The 27527-nt window shown below is 31.6% G+C and overlaps 1 protein-coding gene and 1 long non-coding RNA gene across 2 annotated transcripts in view; one reads left to right on the top strand and one right to left on the bottom strand.

Moving 5' to 3' along the window:
• LOC143056799 (uncharacterized) overlaps positions 1 to 27527 on the top strand; it is a 63000-nt gene that overhangs the window by 18598 nt on the left and 16875 nt on the right. The window lies entirely within an intron of this gene.
• Positions 4877 to 27527, bottom strand: part of LOC143057091 (O-acyltransferase like protein-like) — a 35383-nt gene continuing 12732 nt past the window's right edge. The window contains exons 2-15 of the mRNA XM_076230316.1: positions 19137 to 19339; positions 17832 to 17922; positions 16308 to 16404; positions 14619 to 15016; positions 13274 to 13459; positions 12589 to 12682; positions 11947 to 12060; positions 11051 to 11216; positions 9877 to 9956; positions 8886 to 8984; positions 7843 to 7972; positions 7319 to 7511; positions 6702 to 6844; positions 4877 to 5295 (exon numbers count right to left, since the gene is read on the bottom strand). Of these exons, the coding sequence (XP_076086431.1) occupies positions 5185 to 5295; positions 6702 to 6844; positions 7319 to 7511; positions 7843 to 7972; positions 8886 to 8984; positions 9877 to 9956; positions 11051 to 11216; positions 11947 to 12060; positions 12589 to 12682; positions 13274 to 13459; positions 14619 to 15016; positions 16308 to 16404; positions 17832 to 17922; positions 19137 to 19339 (2105 nt within the window). The 3' untranslated portion in view covers positions 4877 to 5184. The remainder of the gene's footprint in view (positions 5296 to 6701; positions 6845 to 7318; positions 7512 to 7842; positions 7973 to 8885; positions 8985 to 9876; positions 9957 to 11050; positions 11217 to 11946; positions 12061 to 12588; positions 12683 to 13273; positions 13460 to 14618; positions 15017 to 16307; positions 16405 to 17831; positions 17923 to 19136; positions 19340 to 27527) is intronic.

Raw genomic sequence — 27527 nt, 5'->3', positions numbered from 1 at the left:
TTGTTACGGATAAAATATACAACATCGTTAAGAAACAAAAGCACATGAAATGTCAATAGGGAAGACAGGTCGAAAAACTCTATCCATAAAGCTGCAAAATAAATAAAAAGAAAACAAAAGTCCAGATAATCCAGATAATCTCATCGACAAAACTACATTAATCCGATATTAATACAGGTTTTCATCAAGACTAATTCAAGAGCTTTCTAAAAATGTAAGAGTCAGATTTGCCGGTGATTCAAGAGGGAACTATATTACGAGACTATACTAAATATATGCATGGTTAGACGGGTGCCACATGTGGAGCAGGATCTGCTTACCCTTCCGGAGCACCTGAGATCACCCCTAGTTTTTGGTGGGGTTCGTGTTGTTTATTCTTTAGTTTTCTATGTTGTGTCATGTGTACTATCGTTTTTCTGTTTGTCTTTTTCATTTTTAGCCATGGCGTTGTCAGTTTGTTTTAGATTTATGAGTTTGACTGTCCCTTTGGTATCTTTCGTCCCTCTTTTATCGTCTTTGAAACTTTGAAGTGCTTATAACGACAGATGTACTATTTTTCATATCGAATGTTTACGAAAAAATGTGTGTCATACATATTGTATTATCATTTGTTCTATACCTCAATACTTTGTTTCAAAAAGAAACCCAACAGTAGACTTGGGTATTGATATATGGTCACTTGAATTTCTCGAGTCAAATTCAGTAACACCCACGTTGAAAAAACAATACGAAGCCAAATGAGACAGAAATGATTACGTAATATATGATGTCTCGTGCAGAAAGAGTACCACGTTCTCTTCAAATTAAAACAAGTTGCTTTCTTTAAAAAAAGAAAAGCAATACATGAACCTAAGACTGCTGACTGCCGGGTCACCAAAAGATTGTTGCTGAATTTGTGTTTGCTTTTGAATTGAAATTATTGACTGTGAATAGAAGAAGCCAGATGAAAGTATATATTTACAGCTTCTGTTTGAATGGTTATTTTAAAGCTTGACTATTTTATTTATTACTTTGGAATGTACATAATTTTTCCGATTATAACCCTTTGGCAAATCCTGATTTCTACTAACCGGATGACTTATGCAAATTGCACAATTTAACTATCGCAATTTAAATTTATGCACTAAGTTTGCTTTATAATCTGGAATTCTGGATGCATTTATTTTAACTATCATATCTTTATATTTTGTTTCCTACATGAAGGCCTATATGTTCTCAACTCGTATTTGAAGCTGTCTTTACTCATGGAAGATGTTGTATGCGGTGAAACCTGTGGCATGCAATTGATTGGGAACTCTTAAGAAGAGACTTATTTTTGCCTCATAAAACATCTCAATTTTAAGGTTTCCTGATTTTACAGAGAAAATTAGTTTTGCTGAAGAATTTATGAATTCAGAAGTTTATGAATACCTGTACACACTTTTAAAATAACCAATTTATATAAAAAGGTATGTAGATATAAAAAGATACCAGAATTAAAATGATGTACGCCAGACACGAGTTAAGTCTACAAAAAAAATGAATGAAAAAAGTTAAAAGGCGGCTAAATACATTACAAAGTTACGGAATCTATTCTGTGGGTAGACAATCCTTAGCTTTTCGAAAAGGTCAATGTTTATAATAGAACAGTGACTCAAAAAAGAAACAAAAGAGAACCAACTCGAGGTTAGAATACCGTTAGTAATGATGACAGTGCTTGAAAGTCACATGTAAAGCTCTTTCTACCGCGTCCTGAATTTATAGATAACAAAAACGAAAATAAGCTTTCACGAGTGAGTTTTAAAATAGGATTGCATGCAAGTAGTGTTTTAGCGCACGGAAGAGTACATAGAAAGCATCTCACTGATACTCAGGAAAAGAACACGCATTTGCGTTATCACATATCTTAAACTAATAGTTGAATTCGAATGTCAAACGGCCTACATTAAAGGTTTTGACTCCGGATTCATTGACATTTTATCCGGAATTTTTTAGAACGCAAACCGATAGTGTGCTTTTGCAATGTGATCTATTATATAATGTGAATGAATCAAGACGTGAAGGATAGTTGGTCAACACAGTGAATACAATTTTCAAAACAGTATCATAGTACAAATATGTATAGATGCTATAAGGTTAAACTATTAAAACAAACAAACAAAAATTGAAGTAACATTTTATAATAAACTAACGTTCCTGTTAGTATTTTTTTCAAATTCTTTTGAATATATATAATATCAATAAACAAGAACGTCAAGTATTTACGGATGGACATTTTATTTATCGAATGAATCTCTTTTTAAATTCTAACATTCCACTTTGTAATATATTACTATACAAACTATAAGCAAAGACTTCTAAATCCATACTAAAACAGTATAAAATAATCAACATTAATATAATTGTAATTTTAAAAATTTTGTTGTGATTATTGTAAATAATTTTACGGTTGTTGTGAGCTGCAAGGATTTAAAATCATGCTTTATGATTAGAAAACACACAAGTATTTTTATTTACGACCGTTTAAAATTTAAATATTGAATAAATTTACCTTACTTTCCGTTACCAAAGCAGAGTATATTGTCATATAAAATACTTATTTCTTAATTGTAACTCTGAAAATATTCTGATTTTAATCATTGTTAGTTTCTTCAGAAACATAAATACAGTATATATTATGTATATATTTCTTTGATTCCGATTGAATTAAATACTTTTGATAAGAATATTATCTCAAGTTCTGTTTTCCGATCTAATATTAATATTTTAACCAGAATGTTCTCTCCCGTAAGTCTATGATGAAATACATAGTATCCCGTGGTAAATCTTTAAACATAATAAGTTTACATGTTATCGAGTCAACAGACAATACCACGTTATAATTGACCCAGATACACACAGTGTACAGTGGTCGTTTTAAAACAAATATAATTGCGTCGTCATGGGACATCAAGGGACCATATCAAAGACGTAGATCTATAACAACCTGTATAAATGACCGAAAAATTTCGAGACGTTCCGAGAATTTTATTCTGCCTTCCGCCCGAGAGATATCGAGTGGCCAATAGACACATCCAAAACTCGCCAATATATAAGCATTCAAAACCTTTGTAAAATAAATGTTGCCTCTTTATAATTCCTGTTGCCAAACAATTTTCAGTATGCTCTTTCCAATATCATCTCAGTCTGCGCACTGGGAAACCCTAGTACCTTTTGATTATTCATTTATTTGATTTAATTCTCCTCCTGAATATAAATGATATGCGTGCCAATGGACAAAGAGCAGTTAATTATTCAATTATTTGTAATATACCGTCTCCTTGCACAATACTGTTGATTTGCATTACAAACTTCTTTCTCTTTATTTTGTCTAGATTGTGATACACATTCGTCTATACTTCGTATTTTTGTACATGTTTTTGTTTGCAATTTGATAATAGTATCAAGAAAAACGTAAATAGCTGGGTGACAACTATAACATTGCTCATTATAATGGTCATGGAATGACTCTGGACCATTATTTACTCTGGACCATTATTTACTCTGGACCATTATTATTTACTCTGGACCATTATTTACTCTGGACCATTATTTGTTCCATTTGTATTACACTGAACCTCTGCCCAAAGCTTAGTGAGTATTTTCAACCAGGTAAGTTTTCGCTAAAATGGGCTATCGAAAATACAGGTGAACGGATTAATCCGGCGCTAAAATGGGATCTAATGTTGGCGCTCAAATGACCCCTAGTAGTTCAAATTTTTCGCTAAAATGTAATGCGCCCATACAATCAGTGATATTTCTGACAAAGTTGAAAACCAAAGAGTTACGTTGCCGTTGACACTTGGCGCAAACTTAAAACTTTTAAGTCATTTGCCTTAGATGGAACCTTGTCTCATTGGTAATCATACCGCAATTGTTTTATTTAAAAAAAATATGTATGAAAAGGCATTAAAGAAGTACAGCATTTATTATGAAAACAAGTTAAACAACATAAGTGTATATATGGAATACGATTGAATGCATATATATAAATTACATAACAATGAACAAATTATATTTGAAAAAACATCCACTTGCTAGAAAATTCAGATCTAACAAAAAAACTTATGACGGAAGTTTTTATATTTACTCTCTTTATAACTAATCTATATAGCCTCCTACTATAGATCGTTACGATATATCCTTTTGCTCTAAGGCGGCGTAACAAAGCACCAATAAATAGATTCGATGGAATAATACGTAACAATTAACAATTATAGACCTTTTTTTCAATTTCGTATTTTCTTCTTTATATCTTACAAATACAATAAAAACTGAGCTCCGTTTAAGTTAAAATCCCTGTCCTACCTTTTTTTTACTCAAATCGGTCCAGCCTTTTTTCAAAAGTCATCCTTGTCCCCCCTAAAAATCAAATGGTAATGATCCTCTTTTGACATTATTGCCAAAAAAATATTTTAAAAATCTAAATGAAAATAAATGCAAATGGTTAAGCAAACTAACACTAGATTGCTTAAATATAAATATTCCTTCTTTCTGAAAGAAAATGATCAAAGTTTTCTTACTACAGAAAACAAGTATGCATATTTTTATTCAAACGATCTGACTATAGAACAATAAGCCTTTACTGTCTTATTACTTCTTAAGTCAGAGCACCTTTTGTTGTTTGATCTCCATTTCAGGTCGATATTAAAACATCACATAGAAAACAAAACAATTACATCAAAAAGATACAATATATGTACAAAGACACAAAATTTGGGGAAAATATTAATTGAATTGTTCATAACTCATAATACTGAGAACATAAATAAACAAGCCAGACAAATCTAAAGCTGTTTTGCAATTTTGATTGCGTCTTAAATAGTACATTAAAATGGATTTCTTTTACAAATATGTATACAATTTTTACTGTTTAATTCAGGAGAATGTTATATGAACATATTCGTATTCTAGTTTGTAAACATAGTTTATCTACTCAACTGAATGTTATATGAATAACACTAACTCAACTCTGTCCATAGCGGGACAACTTTCTATCTTCATATGTATTCTTCTATGAGACAATGATACACTAATCACTACAAAAGCTCCCCAAGTTGAAATATATGATGTCAAATGCTAGCTTGCGAAAGCGGAAAGAAGAATTTTGATGATATTTTAATGCATTTCATTTTTACATTTGGAGTCTGTAATAGATGATTTAACTCATCTTCCCATGATGATCTTCTCCAGGGCCATGAAAGGAGCTTCAAACGATATGGACACTACAAAGGCTACCATAAATGTGAAGCACGTATGTCCAAGGAATAGATAAATCTGTAAAGAAACAAAGTATGTGAAACAAAGGCTACCATAAATGTGAAGCACGTATGTCCAAAGAAAAGATAAATCTGTAAAGAAACAAGTATGTGAAACAAAGGCTACCATAAATGTGAAGCACGTATGTCCAAAGAAAAGATAAATCTGTAAAGAAACAAAGTATGTGAAACAAAGGCTACCATAAATGTGAAGCACGTATGTCCAAGGCATAGATAAATCTGTAAAGAAACAAAGTATGTGAAACAAAGGCTACCATAAATGTGAAGCACGTATGTCCAAGGAATAGATAAATCTGTAAAGAAGCAAAGTATGTGAAACAAAGGCTATCATAAATGTGAAGCACGTATGTCCAAGGCATAGATAAATCTGTAAAGAAACAAAGTATGTGAAACAAAGGCTACCATAAATGTGAAGCACGTATGTCCAAGGAATAGATAAATCTGTAAAGAAACAAAGTATGTGAAACAAAGGCTACCATAAATGTGAAGCACGTATGTCCAAAGAAAAGATAAATCTGTAGATAAACAAAGTATGGGAAAAATTACGTATCGAATGTTGAACAATTGAAATTAAAAAATGAGTAGAATATTAAAGTGCCTAAACTATAACATATGCGTGCGATATTTTTTTGTCACTGGCATTTGTTGTTTTGTTAATTTGCATATGTTGTAATATTACCATCAACGTAAGAGGTAGTACTAATAAAGATTTGATGTTTGTTAACAAAAGTAATTTTTATTATCATTGTGTTTCCGTGTTCTGCATGCTTTCTACAGATAATAAGAAATGCCTTTGTTATCTTTAAGTTAAATGTCTTCATGCATTTCAGGTATCCAAACTCATTTATCAGTTTTATCAGTTTCTTATTAAATTAAAAAACGCCAATGAGACAGCAACCACACACAAACAAAAACAAATGACCGTTTTGCAATCAATCTTATGTTTTTCTATGAAGTTTTGTGTTTTAAAATGCTGGTTTTCATTGTTCCTTATCGTTTTTGATATGCACATGTCATTTTGGTACATTTTGTGTTATTCTTAACGAGCGAACGTAGCACGAAATGATGTACATGTATGAATACGGTGAATATTCGGAAATTTGTGCATAGTAATGTCGATAAACAAACTGGCGGAAAGAAATACAACGAAGTAGTTCACATAATAGCAGTTATCTTAAAGTAAATACAGCATAACAGTATACAGTATCATGCCCACACTTGTGCGAGTTAAGAACTATCTTTAATAGCAGACTATGCGTTATGGATTTGCTCATTGTTGAAGGCCGTACGGTGACCTATATTTGTTGAATTCTGTGTCACTTGGTCTCTTGTGGAGAGTTGTCTCATTGGCAATCATACCTGATTTTCTTAATTTCATATCTAGTGTTAATTGATGAAACTTACAATTTCATAGTCACTTATATAAACTAAAGCCCTCTTAGAATAAACATGTATCATCATCATAATTGGGTGAACTAGATAAGCAGCATAGGACAGGCGGGAAAGAGGAATTAACCCTTTCCATGATAAAAGACTGTTAACCACACCTGGAAAATAATAATAAAATCGATGTATTAAATGTATAACTTAAAAAGTAAATTTAAGATTTAAACATAATTTTTTATAAAGATTTGATTATTTTGATATACATGAAAGTCTGAATTTACACGTACATATATAATGTATACAGTGCTATTTCATGTAAAAATTTTGTGTTCTATTTTTTAAGATTCAAAACCAGAAATGTAGTTCACACCCGCTTAAATAATTTGGTGGCATTATGTTGCTCAATGGTAAACTTTTTGATTGATTGTTTTAAAATCATTTTTGTTTAGTGTCTCTTTTTAAGCCCTGACGTTGTCTGTTTATTTTCTATCTACGAGTTTGACTGTCTCTCTGGTATCTTTCGTCCTTCTCTCTTATATTGCTACTTATTCTTTTTCTTTTCATGACTTTATCGGCTTTGTGAATATCTTATGTTTTATTTAAACCAAAAATCAAAAGTATGTGACAGTACAAACCTCCATTGCCATTATGGCAGGCAAATACAACCCAGGCAACACAGGCTGCCCACAATGGACGTCCTAATGATTCGTAAGCTGCTCTGAAATCTCTTGACCATTCTGTTCCTCCTTCTTTGTATTCTGAATATGTGCAATACACAAGACCAAGTCCCATAGCTGTTGCAAGAGACCATCCCAGCAACGCATATTTCTAAAAAGAAAAACAATCAGGTCTTAGTTAACTTTCCATACAGCTTACCGATCCAAGAAGATTAATATATCTGAACTGTGAATAAAATCTCTTCATATTTCTTTAGAATGAAAAAAAAACCAACAGATTAAATCATGCCATCTGTATGTATTATAAAAAATAGGTATTAAAAAAACAAAAAAATAAACAATTGTATTGATATGAGAAATTTCGAGTGAAGGTTGATTGAAATAAAGCCATTCAGAATCGAACAATCATATAAATGTGGTCGTGAGTTCAAAATTTATAAAAAGAAATCAAGGCAGACGATTTGCATATTTGACCAACTTACCGCTTTTAATGCTTTCTTTGGACGTTTATACAACAATACACCAAGAAGCATACCAACACAGTACGCTGCTACTCTGCACCATGGAGAAATGTACACATTATTCCAATAGCCACCTCCGTCTTTCTTTGTTCTACAATATTCATCGAATGGAAGAATTTCAATAATCGTTAAAACATTTTGACTTAAACAAGATAAAAATATGATCATGATAATTGAAAAAAAAATCCTTTGATTTTCAAGTTAAAGAAAATAATTATGACTTCTTTTTAAGTTCAATATGTGCAACAACTTCATTTTCATATTTTTTTGTAAATATAATGCTATTTCATTTTCATGTTCAAAAACAAATGCCCCCAATGAATGACATTCATTGATGATTTGACATTTCGTCATTTTGAAAAGAAATTGAGTGCCTTGCCTTGAATGACTGCATGCAGTTTGATTCAAATGTCCCTTTGATTGATAAGGAATTAAAACGAAGTGTATACAGATGCGTCTTAAAATAGAGCTGTTTAATATAGTTCAGGTCATCACATGTCATACAACGGTTTTTTTTTTAAAGCGGGGAGGGATATCAAATAGACATTCAAACTTCAAAAGTCGAGAAAATGACAACGCCATGACGACAAAATGACGAAAGACATGTTTAACCCCGCCACATTATTTATGTATGTGCCTGTCCCAAGTCAGGAGCCTGTAATTCAGTGGTAGTCGTTTGTGTATGTGCTACATTTTTGTTTTCCGTTCATTCTTTTTACATAAATAAGGCCGTTAGTTTTCTCGTTTGAATTGTTTTACATTGTCTTATCGGGGCCTTTTATAGCTGACTATGCGGTATGGGCTTTGCTCATTGTTGAAGGCCGTACGATGACCTATAGTTGTTAATGTCTGTGTCATTTTAGTCTTTTGTGGATAGTTGTCTCATTGGCAATCATACCACATCTTCTTTTTTATATTTCAAAAACAGTATGTACATAGAAAACTAATGTCTAATGCACGAAAACCGTGTGTTTATCTCAGATGCTACAGAAAAGTTAACTTACGTAAAGAAACTCCCGTTGTAGATGTGTTCTTCATACCAGGCTGCTGCTACTCCACCAGTCATCAACAAACAAATCAGAATAACACCAACAGGAATGGAACTGAAAATAATTTTTTTAGCATTTACGACACGTAAAACTGTTATACCATTGGTTTAAATATATATGATTCTGTTAACATATCTCTTATGATTGACATTACTGTAATCACAACACTTGTCTACAAGTCATATATATTGCCCGTAATCGTCTATTTGCATTTCGTAAAAAATGTTCAATCCTACTATCAAACACCTTTTCATAAATAAACACTCGAAAACAAGTTTTATGCATCCTGGTCTAAATTGTCCAATACAATCATTTCAGCTTATTACGACCACCGTTGTACGTGTTAGATAAACAGAAGGACATGCTTAAAAAAAAATGCAAATGGACAGTAACGCTTTCATTCAATAATACGTTTGTAAACTAACAGCTGAAAATTATGTTTTCATTTGATTTTGCCATTTGATTAGGGACTTTCCGTTTTGAATTTTCCTCGGAGTTCAGTATGAAGTCATTCAACAATCACTTTAGCCCAGTAGTCAACACTTCTGTGCTGACATGAATTTTCATTGATATGGACCAGGTCATATTTATAAAATAACAGTTTACAAAACTTGAATTTTTGAAATACTAAGGCTTTTCTACCTCAGGAATAGATTACCTTAGCTGTATTTGGCAAAACTTTTAGGAATTTTGGTCCTCAATGCTCTTCAACTGCGTACTTTATATGCCTTTTTTTTTAAAACTATTTTGGATTCGAGCGTCACTGATGAGTCTTTTGTAAACGAAACGTGCGTCTGGCGTAAATACAAAATTTCAATTCTGGTATCTATGATGAATTTATTTACCATTATGACGTCAAAGTTCTACGGGCACCCTTGTTAATTTCAGTAAAGGCGACAAATAGCGATAAGGTGTATTGTAAACAGTATATTTATCCAAAACTCACATTGCCAGGAATACTAAAAAGAACAGTGAAACAACATAGAACTGCATATCATTTGCCAAGTACCAGGACCATGCCATACACTGCAATTAAAGATAACGACATGTAGAGAACAAATCAAGATGACTTGTGAACAATTGCTTAGCCTAGCTATAAGTATTTGATTAACGATAAAGTAAGGGAACTAATCTTTTATTTCGTTAAGAAAGGGCGGCGCAGGAGGGACATCGCATCGGTCAACTAATTTCAAATGATGACCGTATAAGGTATGTAGTGTAGATTTCTGAATCAGTCGTTCTTCCTCATAACCTATTTAGAATAACTTTAAGGGGAAGAAAAACACCATTCTTTAAGAAGGCCATATATTGCGTGAACATGCATGGATTTATTCCATCTTAACATTTTTCTGGTTTGTTCGACTTATGGTTTTTGATTCTGTGATCGTTTTTTTCCTTTGTTTTGAACAGAAATTAATCAGCATTGCACTATAAGCTTTGTATTTTACAATCCGACAATTCAGTGTTTCCTTTACTATTACATTGTATACTCATGACGGATTTGTGACATGAAATTGCGTTACGCGTATTTTAAAAGTCTCACTTATGGTAGCGCTGATACACAAAATGTTTTAAATGCTGTTTAAAATTAGAAGCCTGTATTTCAGGTCTTTTCGTTGGCTGATGTCCGTCATAATTTTTTAATTGATTTGTAAAATATTATGCGTTTGGTTTTAGTTATAGCGATTGTCTATGGTTGCCTTCTGTTATATTTGTTTTTTGATAAATGACAAATCAGGTAGTTTGTTTCCTCGTTGGAATTGTTTCACAGTGTTCACATTTTTTTCATCCACAGCATTTGGTCTCTTGTGAGTAGTGGTGTCTCATTGTCAAGCATTCCACATCTCTTATGGTCATAATGATATATTTGTTTTTTTACGAACCTTTGATTTTTTTACTGAGGCTTTTCTACCTAAGGAATAAATTACCGTATCTGTATTTGGCAAAACTTTTAGGAATTGTAGGTCCTCAATATTCTTCAACTTCGTACTCTATCTGGCCTTTTTAATATTTTTTTATTCGAGCGTCACTGATGAGTCTTTTGTAGACGAAACGCGCGTCTGGCGCGAATACAAAATTTCATTCCTTGTGTATATGATGAGTTTATAGTTCATACTAACCTGACCATCGACGTGAACAAGATTGTTTACGTATAGCAAGTTTGTCCACCAATTTATTTTACAGTCGTCAGCAGTTTTGACTGCTTCTGGCCATAGTGGACCATCACCAAAATACTTCATCAAACATCCATAGACCATAATAACCATCATGTACATTGGGGTTAGTCTAAAAATAGTATTTTGAAAATTTGCATTATTAACAAGAACCTATTCTAATATGAAGGAATAATATATCTTTTAAAATCAAACATTTTAATTAATAGGTAAAAAAAAACACTTTGAAATTTGTTCCCAATAAGAAATACAAACCGGCTTCTTACATATACAAGCTAGTATAAATTGATGTACACATTAAATTAAACCTTAAAGATTATAACCTGTAACTGCTTAGTTTATTTTTGAGGAATTCCTTTATTCAAATTATTGAGATCGCCTCAATGGTATCTTGGTAGTGTGTTTGCCTCGACTGCAGGAGGTCGTGGATTCCAATATGACCGGGTAAACCAAAGACTTTAACACTAGTATTTTCTGCTTCCCTACTAAGCACATGACGTTAAAGATTAAAAGCAAATACTGGTCGGCTCGCAGTCATAATGTGTGTTCGGATAGGGTTAACTTACATGTTTTCTTTCTGCGGACAATTACATTGTGAACTCGCGGTTCAGCGTGTTGATCGAGTAAACAACAGGGTTGAATATTCATACTACATTATTTTTTTCTTGTCTTGAATTTAATGTGCCACTTGACTTTAAATGTAGCGATTCATTATTATTTCTTTCGCCTTCGGCTTGCTGACCGTTTTAGTAGTCATGTTTGTACCTCAAAACGTATTGCCCATGGTACACATCACGAAACAAGCCAGTATAAGCCTTCAAATGAATAGATTATCAACATACCTCCATATTCTATGAAAATAGTAGTTAAAAGTATAAGCCGCTGTTTTTGCACAGTTGAAGCGTTTTGTCAACTTTTCTACTTGTTTTATTTGCAGGTACGTCAATAGCATTCCACTAAAAATAAATATAGAAATCTGTTAAAATTTTTACAGTATTATGCTCATAAAATAAGGCAACAGTAGTACACTGCTGTTTAAAAGTCATAAAACGATTTAGCAAAAAGACTGAGTAACAAACTAAAACAGACGGTAACACATCAACTACAAGAGTAAACAACAGCAAAACAAAGTCAATTATTTATCTCTTTCATTAGTATGTCAATATAGTCCAGTAAAGTAATTTTTGAAATCGCTGTGAAATCGTTTACATGTCAAAATTGACAAATTCATTTCATTTACAATGACAATTTTATACACTGTTTTTTAATAAGACACAGCTTCTTCTTTTTGGGGTAAGCTATTGGCGTGTCAAAATAGTTAAAGTAACATATCAAAATTAGACTATATGACTTTTTGGCAGTTTTTCTGTCAATGCAGAAAAAAACCATCCGACGGTTTGATATTTTTAACAGACACATCTGCAATATTTTAAATTTTTATGGGAAATTTCTTTGTAATTTTCTTCATCAATAACCGTAAATACCTGATCATGTAGAAAGTGTCAACAGAAAATCCTCCAGCAATCACAGCTTGGAAGGTAAATCGTTTCATCATCTCAGTGGCTTCCACAATGTTTTCTGGAATATTTAAAATTTTCGTTAATTTCACAGATATATATATATATTTATACATAACGTAGATTAAAATCCAAAACATTAAAAAACCATGAAAGGTTGAATTACATACTGAATCATATAACCCCATCCATTCTTAAGAAATAATTTTGAAAAAAAGCTGTATAGAAAACGAACATTTTGTGTCCTTTTCACAATTTTATTTTGCTGAATAATGATTTTCTAATGGTAACCAACAAAGAAAATATCCGACTGTCATTCAAGTGAGAGATTTGGCGCTATAAAACAAGGTTCAATCCACCATTTTCTATATTTGAAAATGCCTGTACCAAGTCAGGAATATGACAGTTGTTGCCCATTCGTTTGATTTGTTTTATCATTTGATTTTGCCATTTGATTAGGGACTTTTCATTTTGAATTTTCCTCGGAGTTCAGTATTTTTGTGATTTTCTTTTTAGATGGTCTACGGTTTCTATATACATAAAGAAGAGATATCAGTTTATGTCGACCATACAATCAATCATAATACAAACCAAATTATCTAAAGTACAACATATTGTCTTCAACAATAGGTAAATCTACGAATATACATACCAGTTGTCCACAAGGAGGGAATTGACACAATTCCATAATTAAATGTGTGACCGAGAATAACCCATGTTAAACTGAGGAATCTTATGCCGTGAATACAGTTGATGGAATTTCCGCTTGTTTTTCCAGAAAGAATTTTCTCCACATTTTCTTGAAGAGCAAATGCTTTTAAGATTCTATGAAGTACGCCTGAAAAAAGGCAAAATTTATCATATAAAATAATGCATTTAAACAAACAAAAAAATATAAATAGTATACATTAACTACCGAGTTAAACAAAAACATTCCCTCCTCTGAAAAAAAAAAAGAAAAAAACTCTTATAAAAACAACTGATTTATAACATGGTGCATACATATATCCAATTAGAGGTTTAAATGTTTATTTAACGAAGATATAACTGAAATATTGCGTTCATCTATTAATAAGAATAAGAGTCATAACGAAAGCACCCCTTTACGTAGCAAAGAAAACAAACCATAATCGTCAGAGTCAACAGAGAAACATGACATAACATGTAAGTAGCAAAAAAAATAATTCCTTTCCAACACAAGATCATGACTAGTTGGTTTATTATTCAAACTTGTTGCGACCCTGAACTTTTGTAGACCTTTGGGATACTGCCTTCAAATGTATACCAATAATTCTAATGCAATATAATATATTTTAGGTCAAAAGCGAGGAAAGCACAAATACGAACAACAATCAGAAAGTGCATTTATATCCGAATACAACCGAATGAAACCAAATACGAATTAAGGCGACTGAAGTTTACTGATGTTCAATTCTAGATTTAGAATTGAAAAGTATTAGTAATTAAAAAAATGATAATGAATGCATAGTGTACTTGATACCATTGTACACAGATCTTACTATTTAACAATATTAAAATAATTGTTAATTCCTATGGGTTTGTGTGTTATAAAAGCCATCACAGATACAGGCTTATAATTGTGCGCTGTATGCCCGTTCAGTCTACAGAAGATTCATCAGTATACTCGGATGTTACAGTTAAAAGACCAAATAAACTACGAGTTTGAAGAACACTGGAGACTCATATTTCCAAAAGAATTTGTTAAATATAACTATGGTTGTGTATTCTTAGGGTTGAAAAAGGGTGTGTGTGTGTGTGCGTGCATCAAATTAATATTTACTTTACGACATTTGCCAAGTATTTATTGGTTACAATATAACGTATTATTCACAATGATGTAGTGTATTGGTTTTTGTTTTTAAATATTACCATGGGGTTTTTTAATATGAATTACAGAATTGAGCAGGTAATCAATAAAAAAAGATTCGATACTAAGGGTGTTATCAAAAACTTAAAGCCAATTTGCTCATAAGTACCTTGCTTTTTCTTTTCATTGATAGCCTTTGGTTTTCCTCCACTTTGCTGAGATGGCTTTTCAAGCTGATGGAATGACTGTTTTTCGTAGCTGGCGTGACCATTTCCTGCAGATCCATTTCCCACAGATCCATTTGTATGCGTAAGACCATTCTGATTGCTCTCGGCATGAGGCATATATCCTTTAGGTATGTCTATGTCTGTTGTCCTGTTCGATAAATCGACTTTAGTTTCAGCTTCGTCGTTTTGATAAGCCATGTTGTACATTGCTTTCATTTCTAATGGTACTTTTGGCAGTTCATATGCATTGCCTGTCGATTTTGCATTCTGTTTCATATTTGTAACCATCATGTATAAAGTGCCCATTACAATCAGTAAACCGAAGATGGATAACATTACTCTGAAAAGTTCATTTGTATTCTTATTATATTTCAACACTAAAGTAGAAACTAACATACATACGACATAAAGGGACGGCTATAAAAAAAAATTGTTTTAGAAAATAGAAATTTTTAAAATATCTGTAACTTTATTCTAAATAATTGTTTTTAAAGTTTGATTAATTTCAATAATGAAATCACCCTGCTGTTTATTGTTGTTGCTGAAAAAGAAAAACCTATCACTATTTATCGATTTTAGAGATCATATTTGTGATTGTTAAAACGAGACGAAACTTGTTAGTTTTACTGAATTCGAACGACAAAACGTTTACCAACTTTGGTGGTATGATTTTTCAACAAACAGTTGATATTCAAATGCATACTAGCTGTCATTTCTACTGGCAAATAACATTATCAAAGATTTCAAGCTAATAATGTATACGCCAGACGCGCGTTTCTAAAAAAAACTATATTAGTATTCAAATAAAGCGGAATTTAAATAATCTTTCTTAACGAATATGAATAAATGAAAAAGCACATATGAAAACCATCATTCTTTACTTTTGGGTTCAAGTACAAAAACACGTAAAACTGTCACTCAAGAAATAACATTTCATATATTCAAGTATACATGGCAAAATAGACCATATCAAAATCAGAAGTCTGCGCCATATCTAGTTCTATTTTCTTCTTCTAATATAGACACATTCGCACGAGTTCAAAACTAGGATCAATGACAAATTAACAATTGACATGTTACGCAAAGACATGTTTGAATAAAATTGAGAATGGGAATATATTGAAGTATGTATATAAGCAATTGAAGTTGAAGTATATAAGCGTACAAAAACTTCCTCAGAAGGATTTCAGGAAAAATTAGTAAAACAGATAATACACAAGTTTGACATTACGGATTGGTTGATCGGAACGCTTTTGACACACATTCTGTGAGATAAGATCTTGGTATACCACGACAGCGGTTTGATATGAAATTTTACCGATTATATCCTTTAAATTTTATCAATATTATTTACTTTATTTTGGATTCTTAAAATTTGTCATTCGTGCATTACCAGAAGATGATTATCCTGCCGACGCAAGCAAACCATGAAAAAAGTTAATCACAAAAATACTGAACTGCGAGGAAAATTCAAGACGGAAAGTCTCTAATCAAATGATAAAACACATCAAACGAATGGACAACAACTGTCATAGTCCTGACTTGGTACAGGCATTTTCAAATAGAAAATGGTGGATTCAACGATGACACGGTTTCCTCTTATTTTCCAACATGTCAAATATCTTACTTACATGGCAGCAACAGCTGAATCATCCTCCGTTATTGGTTTATTGTCGAAACAGTAAACGTATACGCCATCAAACGTCGTAGTCATATTGCGTAAAGCCTCTGAAACAATATTGCAGTTTTAATTATTTTTCATGTCAATGTTTTAATTCAAAACCTTTAAGTAAATTCAGTTGTGTACCTTGAAATAAATACGTAAGATAGGGTGACTGGTAAACTACAAATAACAAAATGGTTAATTAGTTCAACATATATTTTGGTGGCATAAATCAGTATAAGCAGCAAGGCCATAATCTTATATTTCTTTCAATGATTTCAAAAAGGATGATATAGCTCCAATACGGATTTCATCTACACTTAATAACCTAATTCTGGTTTTTTTTCTATTTATACCATGCAAAGATGGACGCTGGAGCCTGTCATTTTAATAATATTTCATCTTTCTGAGAATGTTCTGAAACAGTTTTTTTCAAGATTCTGCTACCTTCGTGGAATTTTTATTTTTTTTCAATACTGCTCTATGATATCTGCACAAAACGTCACGTACTTCAAGTACGGAAGTATCAAAACTATGTAGTTATATTTGATTGTACTCATTTGCATACATTGATATGATAACCAAATTATCCAAAGGCGGTCAGGGTTGTGAATATTAATCCATCTTTATTTGTTTATTTACCCAACCTGGTTAACATTGCATGACAAATTACTTTTACACCGACCTGGAAAGCAACACATGAAGATATGATAACCTAAGACTTGATAACTTAAGATAGGCTAACACTCAGGGTGGTTAGGGTACACAGATCGGTGTCCTATCTATGCATCTTGAACTGTAATATGACACCTTTAGTATGTGTTTGAATATTGCATCGTTTGTTGCTGTCTCATTAATAAAACAGTAATTTACCTCTTTTTGAAAGTCGTAAATCGATTTAGAGAAAACAAATCCAGGTTACAAACTAAAACCGCGGGAAACACATCAACTATAAGAGGAAAACAACGAAACAACAGAAACCCTGAAGTGCAACAAAAACAAACGACAATGCAACACACACATAAACGAACTATAAGATAAAAACTGCAATTTTCTTGACTTAGTACAGGACATTTTAAGAAAATATGGAGGGCTGAACCTGGTTTTGTGGCTATCCAAACCTCGCGCACGTATCCCCCGCATCTCATTTTACCTATGAGTAGCTACATGTTGACAAGGATACTGTTCATAGTTCACTTTATTCAAAATAGTGTGTGGCATTAACGTTTTTCTTTTAATAATTCCGAATTTGAAATTCCAATGTACTTTTATACAATGTGTCAATACATATTAATTCGGCGTCAAATATTGCAGTTGAAGTGCCAAAATGAGCCATGTCGTCAATGAATATTTAGTGCTTACAAAGTGAAACTGCTATCAACATTGTGCATATGTATATAACATTTTCTAAATATCTAGTTGAAGTGGAAAGAGTTCTTTATGAAATATACTATAAAATCAAAATATTTTTATATAATAAAATTTTATTTACCTAGTTTGAACAATCCTGAAATATCGCGAGAATGACAACTATCTGGTACACACGCTCCCCAGGTCAAATGAACTGGAACGCCTTTGGTGTCCTGTAAATTATAAGGGAGAAATGGTAGTTACATGTGTATGATCATCTTATTAATAAGCGAATTTATCGATTATTGTTGTCTTTTCGTCTTTTTTCTTTCAGCCAAGTTGTTGCCTCAATTTGCTCATACTTTCAATCTGCTTTAACATTATTTCAATGCTTTGCGTTATGGTGACGTATTTTGTCCAGCACTTTGTTGATTTTATTAAACAAATGTGTATGCTTTTCTTGCATATAACGAAAACCTTTATCTGACACGCAAGAGACCGACTATATTGTAAGCAAAGCTGATAGATCGTTTGTGAGTTTTAAAATCAAAATATCATCAATACAACAAAATCATTAACAAAATCATTCTTTAGTTTTCTATGTTGTGTCGTGTGTACTATTGTTTGTCTGTTTTTCCTTTTCATTTTAAGCCATGGCGTTGTCAGGTTATTTTCGATTTATGAGTTTGACTGTCCCTCTGGTATCTTTCGTCCCCTTTAATAATATACTGTCAAATCGGATGAAGCAAATGATTAACGACAAATTTGAGCCAAAATTAAGTTTTTATATTTAATTTAAAAGTTATCGTACGAGATCTTAAAAGCCCTTATGTCAAAGTCAGAAAATACAATAACATTTTGTCTTATATGTCGAGTGACCATTAGGAAACCATGACAATTAGATGATTTCGTAAAATTTCTTAATTGAATCATTTCTTTTCAAATATTTGTTTTCAAAATTGTAAAAATAACAGAAAATGATTCAATTTATTCCAATACCGAAGCACTTGCTTCTAGACAGATGGTACTTTTGGTAATTCACAGTCCACTATCAACGGTATCGGTCTAGTGTTAATATATAGCACATGACAAAACATTTCAATTATTACGATGTCAGGAAGCAGATCAGTACAAATAACAGGAAGATGGTAACAAACATTCACCTATAAACGTATCAAAAAGTAAAATCACAAAAATATCGAACTTTGAGGAAAACTCAAAAAGGGAAGTCACTAATCAATTGGAAAAAATGAAAAGTTCAAACAAAATCAAACGAATGGATAACAACTGTTGCATTCATAACTTGGTACAGGCATTTTCTTATGTAGAAAATGGTGGATTAAACCTGGTTTTATAGTTTGCTTAATCTCTCACTTGTATGACAGTCGCATAAAATTCCAACAACAAATGAACATCAACAATACAGGTGATTGACGATGGTACTTACAATTGGAAGGACACCGGATGGAATATCCATTGATACTCTGCAATACCGAGTTCCGAATGATGATGCTGTCTCTTTTGTCCTATTTCCTAATTTTTCCCCCGCCTTTATTTGTGCTTGTATTTCCATGCATTCATCAAAAGAACCAACCAAGTTCAACTGACCGTGCATCACACCTTCTCGGAGCTTTCCCATAGAGTCAAACACTATAATAGAAATAAATGTAATTTGTCTAGAATCATCTAGAATTTAGAACATTCAAATTGGAGTAGGTGTCAAATTATCCCTGAATTTGACCCGGTTAGCAAAGCACTGTATGCTTACTTGAAATGGTCTATGACTAGCGAAAGCTAGTTTACAATTTACAAATGTATAACCATAATGAGTAGTGTATTTGTTTCATAGTTATCATACACATTTGCTTTGTCTATGTATGTCATAAATTATAATTTCATACTTAATGATAGATCGTCTTCTTTGATTTTCAGTAGGTGGATATAGTTCTGCGGTTACATTTATTTATCTCGACCTTGTTCCTCCATGATATTCTCGTTTACCGTAATATTATGATAAAAGTTTAGTCTGTGCTCCCGTATGTATGTAGAGAATGCCATCATAAGTTAAAAAAAAAACATTTGTATATTTTGAAAAAGAAACATCAGCTGCATCTTCTCCCCAAATCATATTCAGTCACCCATAGTATTAAACGTGTATAAGCCCTTTTTAAACGTAAAATCAATAGTTTATCGCCAACAACAACAAAGCAAGATTGAAAGAATTTTATGACGAGAATAAGTGAAACTCGCAATATGCTGGAAATTGATATTTAACAGGCCGAAAAAAGCTTTATTCAAAGTAAGATTATGATATTCCTGTCATCTTATTTACAACCCAAGACATGATAGAAAATTCACTTTCTTTATTGTAAGTTTTTAAAACAAAATTTAGCTGTTGAAGCTTTCTTGCATCCGATATAACTCAAAATACAATAAAATTGTCTCACTAGCAATAGTACGCACGTACTTATTATAATCTTAGTGAAAATGTAATAAATTTAAATATGCTACAGGTACTTTAAGGCATATGATATACTTTTCAACATGGTTAACATGATACAGACATGTTCTACGTGTGGGAGGTTTACATAAAGTCAATACATAAATCATGACGACGAGTACGTTGGCACTATGACCAAAAGAGTAAACTTTCATATCAGCGACATATTGGAATCTGGCTTCAATAAAATCAATTTTAGATTTGTGATCTCCTTGAACGTTTGATAAAGTTGCCGATTTCCGAGTTCAGGAGAATTTAATAGGTCTATCCGGATATAACCTCGATAAACATATCTCGATTCTATTGTACAGATTTTTATTTTAATGAGGAATTAAAAATCATCCGAAGACCGGTATTAGGTTCTATTATGTAATAGAAAATGGAAGTTAGGTGCACAGTATAATAAGTGCATAGTTTATTATTGATATTTGTGCAAGGTCACAATTTGAATAGAAAAGAAATTTTGTACGAAAAAATTAGTTCATATTTCATTGAAATGAAACCTTAAAATATTACATTTTCCCTAGCTTAGTACCATTATCTTATATTATCATTATGTGTTCTACGATCGAGTTAATTTTAATTAAATGGTCTAAATTTGATATGAATGTCAAGATGTAGAATGATTACCAATGAGTTAACTATCAGTAAAGACAAAAGAACAACTCATTTATTCCTTCACAGTTAATTATATTAAAAATTGGGAAAATAAACTGTGGCATGAGTTTTGTAAAACTAGAATTACCATTGCCATAAAATTAGATGACAATAAGCAAATTCAATGAAATCAGGGTATAAACACGGAAACTAATATATACATGATCAGTGTGGAATTTTTGCAAGGATAACACTCTTGATAAGACGTCGGGTTAATAAACGGCCAGGGTCATTATTTGTACTATTAGAACGTTTGAAAGACCTTGAAATTCCAACATTGGAAAGATTAGTGCAAAGACATCGATCATTTATTTATATCAATATGCATATGAAAATAACAAAGATTTCGTTCGGATCGAATCGCTTTTCTGGATTTACATTCGTCAGGAACGCTTAAATGCAAACAATTGAATGCCAATGATGTATAAGAACTTACACGAGGAGATTCATGATAAAAAATGAAAAGTTAAATCCGCCTAAGGTCAAGTTCAAGATCATGAGATATGTTTTAATTTAAAGGTTGTTTATATAAGGAAACGGGTATATGCGTGATCGGTAAGGAATTTCTGCAAAGGGTAAACGCATGATAAAATGGTAGGTTAACAAACGGTCACGGTAATTCTCTGTACTATTATAAAAAACACTGCAATTCTAAAATTAGAAATCTAAGTGCAAAATATCTATCTTTCAAACATTTGTTTATTTGAATGTTTTATATGGATTTAGAGCAATTAGATACACATACTTGAGTCTCAATATACGTCTGAATTGCGTACAACAACAAAAAAAGTTAAAGAAGTAAAAAAGTATTTCTAAGGTATAGTGAAATCCTTATTTCTACCCTAAAATTAAAAAAATTGTATGCAATACGAATGCCATATGTGGGGAAGATTTGCCTACCTTTCGAAAATACTAGAGATGAAATACATTTTTTTTGTGGAATTCGTGTTGCTCATTATTAAGTCTTATTTTCTGTGTTTTGTAGACTGTTGATTGTCTTTTCGTCATTTTTTTCATGATTTAATCGGTTTCTCTTCACGTGATAAGCTTTAATTCTTCATGTGAAATTATCTGCGTTATGTATGTATCGATAAGTCATCTGCTATTGTCAGCATAACTGTCAATATTATCAATTGTGATTGCGTAATATTTAACACTTTTATCAATGTTGACTTGTTGATATCATATTCATATTTGATAAATACGATGATATGAAAATAATCTTAAGAGAACTGTTTTTGCCAATGTATTATGAAATTATTAAAATAACCGTTTCGCATTTGTCGACAAGAGAAAATATGCAGACATAACTACAAATGCATATTTAATTCTAAATGTATCAACTTCATTATTTCCTTTTATATTAATTTCAAATTGTTAGGTTGAATAAAACAATGGTATATTAACTATGTAAATAGTGAAACTAAATATAAGTCAATATTATGGTCATAAGTTTCGTTGTTTAATGGTCCAAAATCAAATACATACGTATTAACCACTTGAAGAGATATTTTCAAAAAAAAAAGAAGAAATAACTCATTTAAGGATTATTAATGTTATATCATTGTTATTTTTCATAATTATGTTATTTTGCTGTAGATCTAATAATTCACATCAACAACTTTTTTTGAAATATTCATGGATTTTGATTGACATTATATAGTTCAACATTGTTTAACAGAAATCTAATTTGCTTGTATGCGCAAGTTTTTTTTACACCATGGAAATTGTTATGCGTGCTATCTTGAATGAAACGGAGTTCAAAGTACAAAAAAGTGAAAATTTCAGTACGTTTTTCGTTGTATTACTCATCTGTATATTTTAACACAGTTCGTGATATATATCTTTATCTACTTTTAACCTCTGGTTGACACATTCTAAAAATATTATACTGATAGAAAATTTCTTTTTTCAGCAGTATGTATTCATGAAGACAAAAAACTTAAGAATTATTGGAATTTCCACATCAAAATCATTGTCGCATATTTTAAAAAATCAGTAAAGTTTGTCACAACAATACGATCATTTTTTTTTAATCATTTGAATCAATTGCATTATTAACTGATGACTGATGAAGAAGAGAGGCCAATATTTATCATAATCATAACTTTTGTTTCATCACTATGTACATTTATTAAAAAAAAAAGATCTGTCTAATAGTTCGTTCAAACTTTTTCGCCTTATCATATAACCCCACCTACTGCGTCTTTTATATTATTCAGTTTAAAAAAAATCACATTCAGTGTAAGTGTTTCGTACGTGATATACTATAAATATGCAACTAAATATAGACCAGCTCTTATTTTGGGCACTAACTACTGTTACCAGGGAGAATATTGAATGGGAACGATACACCCTAAATCGATTGAGGACTGATGTTGTTCGCCAAATTGTATTGTACTAGAAGGCCAGTAATACAGAGGAAGGATAATGAAACCTTTTTTGTTTTGTTTTATTTGAATTTAAGAGACACTCTTTAAAAAAAAAATTAAAACAAACCAGACTCGACAAATTGCAATTTTCACTCTTTAAAACTGCATAATTGACAAGAAAAACAGAAAACACAGCTTGTGCAGGTGATTTTTTTAAGATCAGACTACCATAAACAATAAGCGGATGCCAGGAAGTCAGAAATGTTGCGCAAAGAACATGAAATGAAAAAAAAAAACCATTGTGTCTCTTCATTGATTTATTGACTTCGTATGTAAACGTTTTTAAATTTTAACAATCTGGTCAATGAATGATAACATTATTTACTGTAAGATAAAGCATCAATGTTGATACATACTTTGTCACATAGTTATCACTGCTAAGTATGCAAAATGATCTATAAATAAACTATATGTAATGTTGAATGAAAACGACAAATAAAAAACAATCGGGACCTTGAAATTTGTCAAAGTTTTATTTTTAAGGATGACTTAATCCTGTTTTTTTCCTGTATGTTAGTGCGGTATTACATTCAAGGTATATATCTTTTCCGCATGACTAAATGACAGAGTTGTCTGGATATGCAAAAGCAAAAAAAGCAAATGAAAAATGAAAAACATAGTTGTTTTCTTATATACACGTAATTGTCTATCAAGAAAATATTGAACAAAATATTAAAATATTCAAAACATTTTGGCACGTTTCTTTAATCCAATCCATAACTAAGGTTTGCCTCTTATAGACATACTGGTCATTCGCTCATCCTACTTTTGCAACTGTGTTTCAAAAGATACAATGAAAACTTCTGACAGTAATACAATGGTTTAAGGGTTTGTGTGTCGTGTACAGGTGAAAGACAGGTCAAACGCAATCCAGATTCTAAAATCCAATATCGCTTTTTTGAGAACCTATTGACGTTGTACAAATTATCAGTTTATTAAGATCTGGTCAATGAATGATAACAATATTTACTGTAAGATAAAGCATCAATGTAAAAATAAACAGTTACATCACTTATTATTTCTGCTAAGTATGCAATGTTGTCTTTAAATAAACGGTATGTTATTTGAGAGAGATAGAAACAAAATGAAAATACATGTACATCAACGTTTAATTTAAAAAGAAGACTATATTAAATTGTTTCTTTTGTTGACCTTTCTGTTGTTTTGACATACCGAGTAGTTAGAAAAAGTATAAAAGATGAATTTTGATTTATGATATGTGTGTACATTGAAAGCAAATGTCAGTATAACAATGATTTGACTTTTTTTTTCTTTACATATACAAATGTCGTACGACCGAGATCGATCGATCGAGAGAGAGAGAGAGAGAGAGTCAGCAGAAAAGAAAATACACTGGCCTTAATATTAGAAATAAGCAAAACTTAACTTGCTTAACGTTATTTTTAAATTGCAGACCCAACAGGCCCGGTGTTTAACATTTACCAATTGCTTTATGACAGCGTCGTATGAGAAAGCCAAAAAAAATCAATTTAAAAATTATAAATGAAAAAAATAATTAGTCTTAAGGAAAACAAAATATTGGCGAGATTGCCATAAACGATTTGAATATATTTCGTTTTTTTTCAAAATCTTGAGTTTTATATTGCCTCTAGTAGCCGTACATTTTGTATGCGCATCTTTGTTTGGCGTATTAAATTATAATCCTGGTACCTTTTATAACTAATTATGTTTCAAAGGTGTCTTCATATGTTAGACCCGCTGCCAACAGATAAAGTATTTATAACAATGGTTTGACGCTATATATGTCATGTGTAGGTGAAAGATAGGTTATGATCAAATCCGTCGTTTGAACTTTATTAAAAGCTTTAGCTGTATAAAAATGTCTTTTCGTCATAGACTTATTAAAGCTGTTAAAATTGCCTATGTATTTAACAACTTCCCAAGCTCCATGTTCATACCGTCAAAGTAGGAACCATCACTATCGTATCAATTTATTTACCAACTGTAACAGCTGAGCTAAAGTCGAAACTTTTGTTTTTACTATGTAAAAATTCAAATTGTTCTTCAGAAAATAAAAATATATTAAAATTCTTATAACATTATATGTTTATTTCTAGTACACTGTACGTGTTGAACCAAGAATTCGTTCCATGTTAATCAATATTGAATAACAGATAATCCCATAATGTTCTTAAAAATGTTCTTTATCATTTAATTAATTTAAATGTTCACGCCTAGTCAAAGTCCATCGTTCTCTACGTAGTTCCGTGGTTTCATTCACGAAGAAGCTTAAGTTTTGTTAGCATTCGTAATGTCATGTGTAAATTAATTTACTAAGTCCTAAGCAGAAGAATTGCTATTGATCCTGGTAAATGATATGCAGGAGTGAAATCTATTAGTATTTAGATACATTTAAAATAAATGTGAAAAAAATCGTAACAAAATCAAATCAAGTTCTTGTTTTTTTTTTTAGTATTTTACCTCATTTTTATTCTCCCTTCAATTTACTTATATTAGTTTATACGACAGAAAGGTAAAAGAAAGTTTATTAACGACTTGAAAAAACATTGTCACTCGGCAATGTCTAGTCAAATCAACCAGTTTGGCAACATTTAGAAAAATAGGTAGCGTTAGTGAAATGACTATATATCGTAGGCTATTTTAATTGTGCTTTTTATGGTTTTGGCAGTTGTCAACATAAAATGGTGAAAGTTTGGAAAGGAATACTAGTAAGTTATACATTTTAAAAAAGGAGAAGCGGTGACTTTTTTTAATACTGCCGCACTGTGTATGTAAACAATATAAATTTACAAAAAAAACAGAGATATTTTCATGAGTGTTATTCGAAAAGACTTTAAAGTTTGAGTAAATTTGATGTAAAACCAACGGTGGCCATGTGTATACAAAAAACAAGCTCCGCTCGAAGATGGTCATGCCATCATTAGACTATTTTTTTAAACAGAATTTTAAAGTATTTATATCCCGCAAACTGTTTTGTCCTTGTTTTTATGATAAAAAGTTTAGAAAATTTTTATGCTGCCGCCTATGGAGCAAATGATATACCTGCTCTCCTCATAATAATGATTAGACATTCTGTGTGCCGTGTAGAGGTCGAAGCCAGGCGAGGCGCAATCTGGATTCTAATATTCAATGTCGGTTTTTTTTTGTATTGATATTTTGCAATATCCTCAATTTATTTATATTTCAACAGTCTTGTCAATGAATGATAATGATATTTACTGTAAGATAAAACATCAATGTAAATACACACCATTACATGGCATTATCATTAGCGCTTATTATGCAATATTGTCTATAAATAAAGTGTATGTAATGTCTCGAGAGAGAAAATGAAAATAAACTAGACTGAAGGTCAGAAATCATCAAAACTTAGTTTATTTTATTTTTTGTTTTTGTTTTTGTTAACGTTTATGTTGTTTTGGCAGCCTGGTGCTATACCTTTGTTGATTACTTTATAACAGAGTCGTCTCGGTATGGGGAGGGTTGGGATCCCGCTAACATGTTTAACCCCGCCACATTATTTATGTATGTGCCTGTCCCAAGTCAGGAGCCTGTAATTCAGTGGTTGTCGTTTGTTTATGTGGTACATGTTTGTTTTTCGTTCATTTTTTTTATATAAATAAGGCCGTTAGTATTCTCGTTTGAATTGTTTTACATTGTCTTATCGGGGCCTTTTATAGCTGACTATGCGGTATGGGCTTTGCTCATTGTTGAAGGCCGTACTGTGACCTATAGTTGTTAATGTATGTGTCATTTTGGTCTCTTGTGGACAGTTGTCTCATTGGCAATAATACCACATCTTCTTTTTTATATTACAACTTTGCTAATGGGAATGAAGCAACGATTTTATTGGAAAATACATGGTATATGATTCTATCCAAAGAATATATATCAAAAATTTAAGGACCCCCAAAACAAAAACGCTCAAAAAAGTAAAATAACAATAATATTGAACTCTAAAGAAAATTCAAAACGGAAAGTCCTTAATAAAATGGCAAAATTAAAAGCTCTAACACATCAAACGAATTGATGAGAACTGTCATATTCCTCACTTGTTACAGGCATTTTCGTAGGTAGAACATGGTGGATTGAACCTGGTTTTATAGCTAGCTGAACCTCTCATTTATACGACAGTCGAATCAAATTATATTATATTGACAACGACGCAAGAACAAAACAAACAGACATTAAAGTAAAAATGTTAAAATAGGGGTACAACAGTCAACATTGTTTTATAATCTTAATCACAATAAAAAGAAACAAATAT

The sequence above is a fragment of the Mytilus galloprovincialis genome, chromosome 13 (genome assembly GCF_965363235.1).
Source record: "Mytilus galloprovincialis chromosome 13, xbMytGall1.hap1.1, whole genome shotgun sequence".
NCBI classification, from domain to species: Eukaryota; Metazoa; Mollusca; class Bivalvia; order Mytilida; family Mytilidae; genus Mytilus; species Mytilus galloprovincialis.
The sequence above is the reverse complement of the archived record's forward strand: the minus strand, read 5'-3'. Positions and strand labels throughout refer to the sequence as shown.